Source organism: Arabidopsis lyrata (genome assembly GCF_000004255.2).
Source record: "Arabidopsis lyrata subsp. lyrata unplaced genomic scaffold ARALYscaffold_4, whole genome shotgun sequence".
Taxonomy (NCBI): domain Eukaryota; kingdom Viridiplantae; phylum Streptophyta; class Magnoliopsida; order Brassicales; family Brassicaceae; genus Arabidopsis; species Arabidopsis lyrata.
Window position 1 is genome coordinate 21,312,388 of NW_003302552.1, and position 12,281 is coordinate 21,324,668.

A 12,281-nucleotide genomic window follows, 5' to 3' on the forward strand; every position below is an offset into this window, starting at 1 on the left:
ATACAAGTTACGTTGCATACGTTGAAGAGTAGACAGCAATTCTTTTTGACAATTCAATTCAAAGCTTGGTTTCGCCTTTTCTGGTGGAAGTGACAACTGCACCGGACGTTGTGGGTTCCGGCTCGGTCACTGGTCCGGACTTTCAGGGATCGTATGATTCAACAACCAACTCATTCTTTTCAATGATTTTTTAAAACCCGAGTCGCCGCGTAGAAAATTTTAAAGTTTAAGAGATATTCACAATGATCAATTGCAATGATTTAAGTCGCAATGAAAATACTCAAACCTTAAAAAAAAGAGTACTCAAACCTTAGTTCTTAACTTCATGCTAAGTTAAAGTCTTTCTTTTTTTGTCAAAACATGCTAAGTAAAGTCTTTTTTTTTTTTTTTGGTCAAAACATGCTAAGTAAAGTCTATCAACTTCTAAGTACTAACTCATTCATTGCAATTTTGTAACTCATTCTTTCAAACATGAGTTGGTTGTTAACTCATTCTTTCAAATTTTATTTGGGACTCATTCTTTCATCTTAAAGTAGAGTTCTTCGTAGGGCTATATTATTTTAAGTTTCATAGAGTAGACATTCATGCACACTGACGGATTCTTCTAGTCTATATTATTTTTTTCGTCAACAAATTAAATCCATATACATTACTGAAGATAGTTATAATCTCTTCCATTATTTTCCTTCTATGATGGTCACCTCAGCGGTACCGGTGACTAAAAATAAATATCTTCGGGTATTCGTCGACCACTTGAAGGAACCTTTTTATATGGGTAAAAATGAATTATTTCATAGATGCTTACTCATACAATTTTTTTTTTCATTTAGAGGCTGCGGTGTACTAATCAACATGTATTGTCATTTATTCAAAAGTCATGGCCTAACATTATTGCATATTACATCTACTAAGAAACAAATATCTTCTTGAGTTTTTTTTTTTTTCTTTTTCTTTTCTTAATTTGTTCCAACAAAATGTAAGTAACATTGACTAGTACATTGAAGGATGAATATTAAGCTAAATGGAATATGTTAAAACTAAACGTCCAAACGATTTGAAATTCAATTTTAAACTTTGTGACTGTGAATAAAAGTTTTCATTTTGTGTACGTCTTTAAAGAGCTCCAAATTTTATGGTTTGAGTTTCGATCGCCAAACTTAGTAAGTTTGTAAATCGATCATCCTCAACCCTATTACCCCTTTTCACTTTTTAATTTGGTCGGAAAATTCATTAAAAATGAAAGGAAAGCATCAGCCATACATAAATTATATCATAAAGATCAAGCCATATCAGCAGCCCTCCAATAGCTAGCTACATGCATTTTTATAGTCATCTAATTGGCTTCTGGGAACTTGTTTGTCTGAGATTTAGCACTCTCCCTGATAAATGGGAAAAACAGAGCTAATCACAATCTACAGTTTCACCGTCATCATCAATCAATAGATAAAATAAGACTATGTTAATTAACTTTACGATCTCCTATGTTGAATCGCTTCGCAACCCAGAGCATACACTTTCATCTTTCTCCATTGTCTCGGACACACCGAATACCCAACCAAAACAATAAATTCATTTATTGGGCCTTTCTGATTATTGGAGGTGTCGTCACCTGTTTTTAATAACCACGGTTACAGTTATAAATTTTTTATAAACCATTAATTTCTAAGATGAGAAGAAAAATCAAAGAACAAAGAGGAATAACTGATTGTAGTAAAGCATTAAAAGAAAACCAAGGAGCATCAATAGTTTTTAAGTTTCAAACGGACAAAACATAACTTAGATTAATCATAGTTCTTTCAAAGAGGAGAGGCTTCTCTTGCTTTTGCACCTCGTAATGATAGTTAGGTGTTGAAACTCTTGGTCAGCGTTGACTCTTTGAGAGATTCTCATTAATCTAGCAATCTTTTTCTTCTTGTTCCACCAATACATTTGCTTGTTCATCTAACGCCTTGTCGAGCAGTGGTGAAAGATGTCTAACATCAAATCCGAACTTCTCCAACTCTGATAATGCAAGTTTGTAATCATCTAGTTGGCGTCTAGGAACTTCCTTGTCGAGATTTAGTATTTTCTCTGATACATGGGAGAAAGCTATCATCATGCCTACCAAATTCACGGGCAAAGCTGGTGCCGTATTGCTCAACTAATGGAGCAAAGTGAGGACGTTGTGGTGTTATTAGAAAGGCCTCCCTTGACTCAAAAATCGAAATCCTTCCAACAGGAAGCCTTCTTGGAAAAAGGTAAAACAATTGCCTCCTCATCTGATCATCGAGAATTTTACTTTAGTATATCTACCGGTCATTACTCGCAAGCCTATCATAGATAAAGATAGATTATTCATAACAGAAATATGATTCTCTTGAGAGGAGCTAAGAAGACATACCAGTCTCGTTGAGATCTGAACTATTCTCTTGTTCTACTGATCTTTTCCTCTTACCACCACCACCACTGGTATCTGTCTCCTGAGTTGACTGATTTTTTGTCGGGTTTGGCACAAGTTCCCTAGTGTTTACTTGATTTGTTCCATCCTCATTGATTGCTCATCATATCCGCATCCTTGATGAGCTAACGACCCTTCCCTTTTCATCTCTTGTATCGAATCGCTTCCCAACCCAGAGCATACTTCGATTTCACTTTGATCTTTCTCCATAGTCGTCAGAAACCCTAAAATTGAGGCACACTATATTCCCTTTTACTTCCGATACACAAACAAACGTCCCAACCTTTTCTTGTTTAAATAAGGAAAAAGGGAATGTTAAATTTCTATTTTTGTGTATTAGCTTATCAACTATTGGGCCGAATATATGGAGGTATGTCACCTGTTTTTAATAACTCGAGCAAACACATACCTGTTTTCTTTTTCTTTTTTCCTTTTTCCTTTTCAAGTATGTATTTCGTGTTTAGCAAGCCTGTTGCCATCTAGGACTAATGGAGGATGCCATGGTTCGGCATTACAATGGTAAATGTCTTGCCTCCTCCGAGTTTTGTCGCAGGAGTATTCAACTTTTTGTTTGTCAACAATGGAGACCTTGTTGTCTAGTAAAACTCTTGCTTTTGTGCTTGGGAGCCTCTAGGATCAAAATGTCTTGTTAGATAAAATATTTTTATTCCTAGTCAGCGGTGATGGCCAAAAGTGATAAATTGATAACTTTAGATCTCAGGGTGTACTGGAAACTAATTCGGTTTTCCAAATGGAATTTTACCGTTGGTTTGGAGTTCAAATTTTTGAAAAGTAATTATCAAACTAAAATCTTGTACGTTTTTGGATTGGATTTGAGTTTAAACCAAATATATATTATTATACGTAGGTCCATCAAATTAGTTATTATTAATTAAAAAGTATTGCCACACATTAATGACTTTAACAATCTAGACCTTGATCAGGAGTTACCCCAAGCATCTCGCAGAACTCTATGTATTGCTTAACCTTGTTCTTCGTATCATCACGACGCCAGTTACCACATTCACGGCCATCAACTCTCTTTGTGATTTCTCCAAATCCTAAGTACAAAGCCGGACGCACGTTTCTATTCCAGAACCACATTGCGAATTTGAAAGCAACTTCTGGACTACGAGCCACCAGATCTGGATCCTTCAACAGAGGTAGCCCGAGGTGCTTGCCGGCAGCACCATAATACTCGTTCCATGTGATTGATTGTAGCAAACCGCGACCAAAGTAGTTTTTCCCCGGTTCACAAGGGTACTTCTTGCTCTTTGAACAGTACCTCTCGTTTGATATTTCTTCTTTGTCACAAAAACCTTTATGTAGAAATAAAATCTATTAGCTATAGATCTTCAAAAGAAAAAAAAAAACATTGCAGTGCCAAAATATTGATTATTTTAGATGCAAACACAAAACTTTGCATGTAACCATTGATTTTCAAATATTGAACGCAAATGTAAACGCCGTTGGGAATGATTTTGATTTTTTTGTCACTATAGTACTATAATGAACTTACTTTTAGATCCATATGAGAAATGAGCCAATATGGCAGCGATTTCACGTTTAGCCACCTTTCCTTTGTAAGCTCCAAACGATTTGAAAGCAGTGATGAAAGCCTCATAAGTGTAGAATCCTTTTGCCGAGCAGTTGCTTTCGACTTTGCTCATGATGCTATCGAACAACGCTGGTGTGATAACGGTCTCTATTTTACCACGTGGAGGCATCAACGTTGTAGTCATATCCGTAGGATTTTCCCTTGATATTGCAAGGGCCACTGAAACAAAAGAATCCGCAGTAATCATCTTTGGTGCCACAGAAACCCCATCTGCTGCAACATTCCTTAAGGCCAGGGCAACTAGTATCCATGCAGTTCTGCGAGAACACGGTCTCGGCCAAAATTGCTAGATTGAAGAGGAAAACAACGAGAGCGTTTTTTAGAATCGCATTTTGGCTGGTCATTTTGTTTATAGCAAAGGAGGGTTTGGAAATGGGGAATTGGGTAGACACGAGGGTTTGTGGACGTATTTGTAGTTCAAGATCAGTCGGTTTGTTATTGATTTGGTCAACTACATAATGACTAATAAAACCATTTTCTTTTAAAAATTTCAGAAGTCTTTATTATTATAGTCTTGATACTTTGAATATTACGCTTTTACTGGAAATTTGTGGAGACTACACATGAATATTCTCTAGATCTAGCTACTATTTGAACACTATAAATTCGCAAGTCAACTATTAACCCTGGACTTTTGAGAAGCTGAAGTTAGAATTAATCTTTCACGTGACAATCTGTTGCTTTGTTATCAATGTTCCATCCCCATGACTTTCAGATGCACTTTAAAAGGGAGCAAATTATGTAAACATGTGCAATATTAAAGAATCATTAAAAAATAAAAATTGAAGGTGGTTCTTAGGAAATTAGATTCAGATCACCAAATAACCAATATGGCCTCCAGGTTAAGCTAGTCCCACAAAAAAAAAAAAAACACTAGTTTATTTTTTCAGAAATCCAACAATAGCATAAAATGTTACCCAAAGGCTAAGACATCCTTAATTATGTTAGGATCTCATGGATCCTAGTTGTCATATGTACGACGAATTTCATGACGGTTAGAGATGATCGGATCATATGTGATCTGTAACATTATTCCCTCTTCTTTTTTTGTTTTTGTTGTTGTTGTTGTTATCATCAATCACAAGCCTAATTTGGTTCCCCTAATTAATACTCTAATTTCTTTTATACCAAACCTTAACAAGAAAAGATGTGATGATACAAGAAAAGTATTTTTCGTTGCTTATATATATGCATGTATACTTGTCTAGTGTGAAAAACAGGGAAAGCAATATGTTTATTGGATAATAGGTTCCATTTTTATTAGTTATGCTAGCGCGCGGATACAAACAAACACACAACTCAGTTACCTTAAGAGACACCAACCACACAATATGACTTCTAATCTCTTACAATTTTATAAATTCTAGTATTTTCGACTTCACTTTATTTATTCGACACGAAATTCTTAACCCACACGACATTAATAGAAAACCCTCATAAAGTAGTACTGTCTTCAACATGAGAGATTGGTTCCAGGAGTGACCCCAAGCTTCTTGCAGAAGTCCAAGTAATGGTTAACCCTGCTCTGCACTGCAGCTGGACGCCCACCGTTACATTCACCACCGTTGATCCTCCTCGTGGTTGCACCAAACCCTTGGCTCAAAACCGGACGCACATTCTTGTTCCAAAACCACATGGCACACTTGAAAGCCACAGTTGGGCTACGAGCCACCATATCTGGGTCCGTCAAGAGAGGAAGTCCAAGGAACTTTCCGGCTGCACCATAGTTGTAGTTCCATGTGATTTGGATCGGGCCACGACCGTAGTAGTTCTTGCCCGGTTGACAAGGATATGTTGTGCTTGGTGAACAATACCTTCCTCTGGCTATTTCTTCTTTGTAACAAAAACCTTTATATCAAAGAGATAGACTTTATGTCAAACTTCTTTTAGAAACATTATCGAATCGTTTTACTAATAAAGCTAGCAAAGTCCTTATATCTTATGAGGAAAATATTCTCGTCTCTATATGCTTCTTCAATTATCAAAATAAATTTTATAATGACAACAGACAAATCAGAGATACCTAACTAAAAAAACTCATTTTTAGACATTTTTTGAAACATAATTTATAGAGAAAAAAAAAGAGAGAGAATGTAATAAACGTTGAACTTACTTCCAGATTCGTGAGAGAACTGAGCCAACATGGCGGCAATCTCACGCTTAGCAACAGTTCCTTTGTAGGCTGCAAAGGATTCAGCGGCAGCGATGAAAGCCTGGCGAGTGTAAAACCCTTTGGCGGGGCAACCGCTTCCGACTTTACTCATGATGCTGTTGAAGAACGCTGGTGTGACAACGCTCGCGATGGTACCACGAGGACCAGCATTTAGACCGCCACTACCGCTGGGAGTCGGAGTAGGTTTAGGTTTAGAGTTGCAAGGTCCACTCTGGCATCCAGTGCCACAGTAGGCTTTTGTGGTACCACAATAACCCCACCTGCTGCAACACATGTTACCTTTACACCCGGTTGTACCACAGTTTTGTGAAAACGCGGTTTCTGTCATGATGGTTAGGGTGAAGAGGAAAATGATGAGAGCGTTTTTCGAAATCCCATTTTGTGTCGCCATTTTTCTTTCTTTCTTTGATGGAATGTTTTGGAGGGAGAGTTGTGAGAAGAAACGAGGAGGATATATGGACGTATTTATAGTGTAAAATTGGTAACACTAAATTATGTTTGGTCAAATTTTAATTAATGTTTTACAAGAAAGTCATGACCCATTCCTTTTCTTATAGTTGTGATTAAGGAGAATTACTTTGATGATTTGAATTTGGACTTGGTAAGAGACGAAAACGAATTTAATAGTATAATCATTCTGAAGATAATCCTTTTTTGGTTTAAATTCACCATCTTATTAGAGCGCTAATATCTGGTTACACTGAAATATATACTCCCTCCGTTTCATTTTAGTTGTCGTTTTAGGATTTAAATTTTGTTTCATAATAGTTGTCGTTTTAGGTTTTCAATACAAATGTTTGGTGAAAATTCCAGTTTTATCCCTACTGTTTTAATGTTTTGGCCAATCAATTTTTTTATAAAAAATATATTAATAAAGGGTAAAACAGATTATTAAATGTTTTTCTTAATTTGTGTGAAAAAACCTTAAACGACAACTAAAACGAAACGGAAGGAGTATAATTTATATCTCGATATGGCTAATTAACAAAGAACAATGGAAATAAACGCTTTTTTTTTCTTTTTTTTTAAGTCTGAACCTTATATTAGAACAGAGTAGATTAATTAAATCGTACTGATCCGTTCGAACTTCGAAATAACTAAAAAATAACAATGAAAATAGTAAATTGTGCATGCGAATACAACTATTAGCTCGATTCATTGTCGTTCCGTATTCGTTAAACTAAAACTCAACTCTGAAGAAAACTAGCATCAAATAATTCAGGGGAGAAAACTAGAATTTGTACATCGTACGTCATTAACATAAAAATAACTATAATAATAGGTTGCTTAACGATGTCTATCAGATTATACTAGGATCCATGAGAGTCATCGGACCTCCGTATATAAACTTGACCATGTAATATTATTTTCATGTCGTGTAATCGCTATCTAAATAGTTTAAAACTTATTAATCAATTATTATACACATCATGATATTACCCAAAAAGTTAGATTTAATTTGCATAAAAGACTTTTTCAACGACGAGTAAATCCTCGCGATACGAGTGAACCATTAATTAACCAGAAGATGTGCTGGTCAACTTAAGTTACTTAACTTTAGAAATTCGCCAAATATTTATACAATAGTTTTCTTTTTTGAAACAGTAAATATATATAATATAAAAGTTATATAATATAGTTTTGAAAACCATTCTCAACTGGACATCATATTTTAAGTATCGAACTATCCAATAATTTCTTATTGGTTTCTCTTTGGAATAGTAATACTAATTAGCGCGGAGATCATTATTAAAATATTTTCTAGCATGATTGTTGAATATATATATTATTGCTTATACTTCTTTTTTCTTTTGGGGTTAATTTTGCTAACTGACGGATTCATCGATATTGCTTACTTACACTCCACGCATAAAATCAAGGTATGTGATACGATTTTTTTTTAAAAAAAACCTATGTGATACAATTGATTTGAAATTGAAGGCCATGAATCCGAATTATATATGCAGCTGTATATAATAATCTATCTGCATATCAGAGGCGAATATGCCATTAGAATATAAGCACGTACATAGGTTTTCAACTTTCAAGGAACTTGCGATGGTTTGGAAATGATAATCTTAAGTTTTCTCACGTAATGAGAATTTTAGTTAACATTCCAAACTAATTACAATAGTATTAAAATTATCATTAATGAAATCTTGTGTTGACTAAAAACGTTAATTAAAAAGGGGGTCGCAGAGTCACGACAAATAAAGAGGTTTTACTTAAGCGCTAATTACGGATCCTTGAATGCGTTGACGTGGCCCTATCCATTCAAAGTCAACTCAAGCATGTCACATGCTCACGTGAAGGAACTCTTTGTTTTGCAAGATGTAACTATTTAAGAACTTAATACTATTTATTTTTGATTCGTAATCTGAAACTATAACATTTATTATGATTCCACGATGCGCAGATCAAATCTTATCTTGACTATCGCAATACCCTATTCAAAATCTTGGGTGTGCTTATTTATGTTTTTACTTATCTTATTCAGCGGCCGCTATATCTTTTCCATGTCAAGCCAATTGGTATTATTGTTTTTAATTATCTAAAATTATTTCCATTTTAAGTGACGATTTTATATTTGGTGTATAAAGAATGTTGTTTTATGATGTTGTTTTATAGTTTAAATCTGATTATTAATCAAAATTTTACTTTATCCCTATACTAGATAAATATCCGCTCATTTTTCATTCACATGCTTTTTGTTCGCGTTCGCATCATCATCTTTACAAAAATGAGTAATAATGTATACATTATTAACTCGATCAAATCCAACAATAAAGATAGGGACATCATATTTAATGTAGTTTTTTTTATCGATCCTATATTCTACACATATAGACGACACTCGTGGAGGGGAAACGAAGAAACTCAGACCAAGTTTTCAAAAATATAGACTTCACCATAAGAAATAGAACATCTTCCCTTCACTTACTCACTTCTCGAACTAGCTTTCCGCTGGCTTCAAACTTGGTTTCACAGCAAACAACAACCGTGACGTGAGATTCGACATCACTACTATGCCTCCTCTGCGAATTTTGCTTATTAGTCTTTTGTGAAAGGCTAATCGAGCTTTGATCTAAAAAAACTAGATATCCATTTAAGTTGTGTTTATAAAACAGAAAACTATTATCCAAAACCAAAAATATAGTATTTAGTTATGTAAAAAAAAACTTATTATTTACTTCAAATTTAAAATAGCTTTTCACTTTCCATAAAGAAAACATCATCAACAATTCAACTCAAAAATGAAAAAAAAAATGTTGTCAGCACAACAATTTTTTCATAGATTCAATGATCTAAGAGATTAAGAGTCTTGATTACTGGTAAAAGGCCTAGAGGGGTCCTCCTATAAACAGAGACAAATAAGAAGTCATCGAAAGAGGCCCTCTTGATGATGTCGTTTATGAATTCTGATGTGTCTACGTACGAACGCTCTCAGTCTCATGTGTAAGTCCACGCTCATTTTACGTGTGATGTGGACCATTTTTTCTGGAAGTATTTTTGTTATTTTGATGATATTTTCCTTAGTTCAAACTACTGTATGTATATGGCTATCCTTAATACTCCGTTTGTATTGAAAAAAGTTGGAATTTTTTTTTGACTTCATTGTGTTTAACCGTCAATATCTTATTTCATTCGAATATATGTGCATACATTTTTTTTAGGCCTATTTATCGATCGGTCCTAGCTATGGAAATTTTACAAAAAAAAAAAAACTATTCTCATCATACAAATATACATTACTCGGCACTCGGCAGTGGTTCCCTTTAGTGATTCTCACTTTCACCATTTGGTTCAGACACTTATAAACAACTTATACTAAAAAAAAAAGAAAAAAATATCACCCTTGTAAATATTATTCTTAAGTTGTTTCATCTTGTTTCATTCTCAGACAAAAAAGACAATCTTCTGTAAAATTTACCATTTGTTCACACTTTTTATTCATTATATATATATATATCATGAATTTTCTCTTTAAGTTTCAGCTTATGTAATTTGTTCTCAAGCCAAAAAATCAAACGATATCCTCTGCAAAATTGGATAACCCTTAACCAAAAAAAAAAAGTTGAAATTTTAGTAAATGCGTTTATTATGGATTGGCTGATATACTTCATTCTATGACAACCGATACAAACAACATATTGGTACATTAGGATACACCGCATAATCTTTTTATTCGACACCTTTAGTTATAAACTCATACGTGCACGACCACACTTCTAATATGAAACCGTGTCATATGACCACATTTTAACATCTTTAACAACTAAGATTTGCTCCAGGAGTGATCCCAAGCATCCTGCAGAACTCCAAGTAAAAGTTAACTCTGCTCTGCACCGCTGCAGGACGTCGACCGTTGCATTCGCCACCATTGATCTTTCTCGTGGTGGCTCCAAAGCCTTGGTCCAAGACTGGACGAACATTTAGGTTCCAGAACCACATGGCACACTGAAAGGCAACTTGTGGGCTACGAGCCACCATATCTGGATCGGTCAAGAGAGGGAGTCCAAGGAACTTTCCGGCTGCACCGTAGTTGTAGTTCCATGTGATTTGGATGGGACCACGACCGTAGTAGTCCTTTCCCGGTGCACAAGGGTAAGCTGTGCTCGCTGAGCAGTATTTCCCTCTAGCTATTTCTTCTTTGTAGCAAAAACCTTGCATACCGTAAAAGATCGTTATTTATAATAGAGAGGTTCAAATTAATTAATTAATCGATACAAAAAATAGGGACACAATTAACGATAAGAGTTATTTACAAAGATATATCATTTTATTGTTCACACACTAAATTTCATAAATATTAATTGGGGTTAAATTAACCAAGAAACATTATTGTAGTGCTAGATGTAATAATATTCTTGAAAATAATTATTTTCTTAATTAAAGTACATGCATTCTATGTAGTGAAACTAGAAGGGTTTATAGTGAACTTACTTCCAGATTCATGAGAGAATTGAGCCAACATAGCCGCAATCTCACGCTTAGCGACAGTTCCTTTATAGGCCTCAAACGATTGGGCGGCCGCGATGAAAGCCTGGCGAGTGTAGAACCCTTTCGCTGGGCAGCCATTTCCAACTTTGCTCATGATACCATCAAAAAATGCTGGCGTGACAACATTTTCAATTGTATCACGAGGATCAGCGTTTAGACCGCCTGCACCGCCGCTAGGAGTTGGTGGGATAGGTGTGGTTGGGGAGCTGCAAGGCCCGCTTCTGCACCCGGTACCGCAGTAGGCGGCTGTAGTGCCACAATATCCATATCTGCTGCAGCATAGATTAGCTGCACATCCGGTTGTACTGCACCGTTGCGAAAACGCGGTTTTTGCCATAATGGTTAAGGTGAAGAGAAAAAGGATGAGAGCGTTTTTCAACATTGCTCTTTGGGAAGTCATTTTGTGTTTGGAGTATGTTGTGTGAGGGAGAGTTGTGTGAAGAAATGAAGAAGGTGTGTTGATGTACTTATAGTGTAATTTTGGTCTATTCAAAATGATACATTGATCAATGTTAGATATCTTTCACGATTATTGATTGGCTTTTTCTAAGTCAAAGTCAATGCCACTTTGTACCACTAAACAAAAGTCAATGATCCAAAAAAATTTCTTGTCGTTATGAGAAATTCCATGTCGGTCATAAATCAGATCAAAAACGAATATGTAATCAAAATTTAAAACAACCAAGTTACTTGGATGAAAATCATTCTCATAAAAACTTGATTATCTCAAACAACCAATTTAGATCATTTCAGAGTTCAAACGTTTGAGATTTTCTATTGAATAGTTCAAGTTTTTGATAATTAGGAGACAAAATATTTCCAGTATCGTTTGTATAATAAATATAGCATTTAGAACGTTCTTTTACAAATTTTACTTTTATTTTTAACAAAAATTGAATAAATTGTGAGAAAGATGACTAACGAAGCTAATTCTTTTACAAGTTTGATAATATTAAATATTTTTATTTATAAATCAAAATCAACCAAAATTAGAAAAAACCAACTCAATTTCAGTCCATTATTATATTTCTTCCCAACAAAACCAAACCAAA

At 34.9% G+C, this 12,281-nt stretch overlaps 3 protein-coding genes across 3 annotated transcripts; all 3 read right to left on the reverse strand.

Moving 5' to 3' along the window:
- Positions 1-1,600: 1,600 nt before the first annotated feature.
- LOC9317985 (endochitinase At2g43600) lies at positions 1,601-4,905 on the reverse strand. The gene is given in 3 exon segments (XM_021028399.1): positions 1,601-3,756; positions 3,957-4,159; positions 4,161-4,905. Coding segments are annotated over 3 exon segments (840 nt in total). The 5' UTR covers positions 4,400-4,905; the 3' UTR covers positions 1,601-3,358.
- A 365-nt stretch (positions 4,906-5,270) lies between these two features.
- LOC9317986 (endochitinase At2g43610) lies at positions 5,271-6,805 on the reverse strand. Its single transcript, XM_002881874.2, has 2 exons — positions 6,169-6,805; positions 5,271-5,903 (listed from the first exon to the last, which is right to left on the reverse strand). Exons 1-2 carry the CDS (start codon positions 6,617-6,619, stop codon positions 5,509-5,511), a joined length of 846 nt encoding a protein of 281 aa, XP_002881920.1. The 5' UTR covers positions 6,620-6,805; the 3' UTR covers positions 5,271-5,508.
- A 3,518-nt stretch (positions 6,806-10,323) lies between these two features.
- Positions 10,324-11,707, reverse strand: LOC9317987 (endochitinase At2g43620). The gene is made up of 2 exons (XM_002881875.2): positions 11,173-11,707; positions 10,324-10,892 (listed from the first exon to the last, which is right to left on the reverse strand). The coding sequence occupies exons 1-2, from the start codon at positions 11,627-11,629 to the stop codon at positions 10,498-10,500; spliced, it is 852 nt and encodes a 283-aa protein (XP_002881921.1). The 5' UTR covers positions 11,630-11,707; the 3' UTR covers positions 10,324-10,497.
- Positions 11,708-12,281: the final 574 nt, after the last annotated feature.

What these genes read in the sequence shown, in the direction of transcription:
- LOC9317986 (XM_002881874.2), bottom strand. Translation starts at nt 6,619, where the DNA reads ATGGCGACACAAAATGGGATTTCGAAAAACGCTCTCATCATTTTCCTC. An exon ending in GTTCTCTCACGAATCTGGAA is followed by an intron (nt 5,904 to 6,168) that starts GTAAGTTCAACG and finishes TTTGATATAAAG; the next exon opens with GTTTTTGTTACAAAGAAGAA.
- LOC9317987 (XM_002881875.2), bottom strand. Translation starts at nt 11,629, where the DNA reads ATGACTTCCCAAAGAGCAATGTTGAAAAACGCTCTCATCCTTTTTCTC. An exon ending in ATTCTCTCATGAATCTGGAA is followed by an intron (nt 10,893 to 11,172) that starts GTAAGTTCACTA and finishes ACGGTATGCAAG; the next exon opens with GTTTTTGCTACAAAGAAGAA.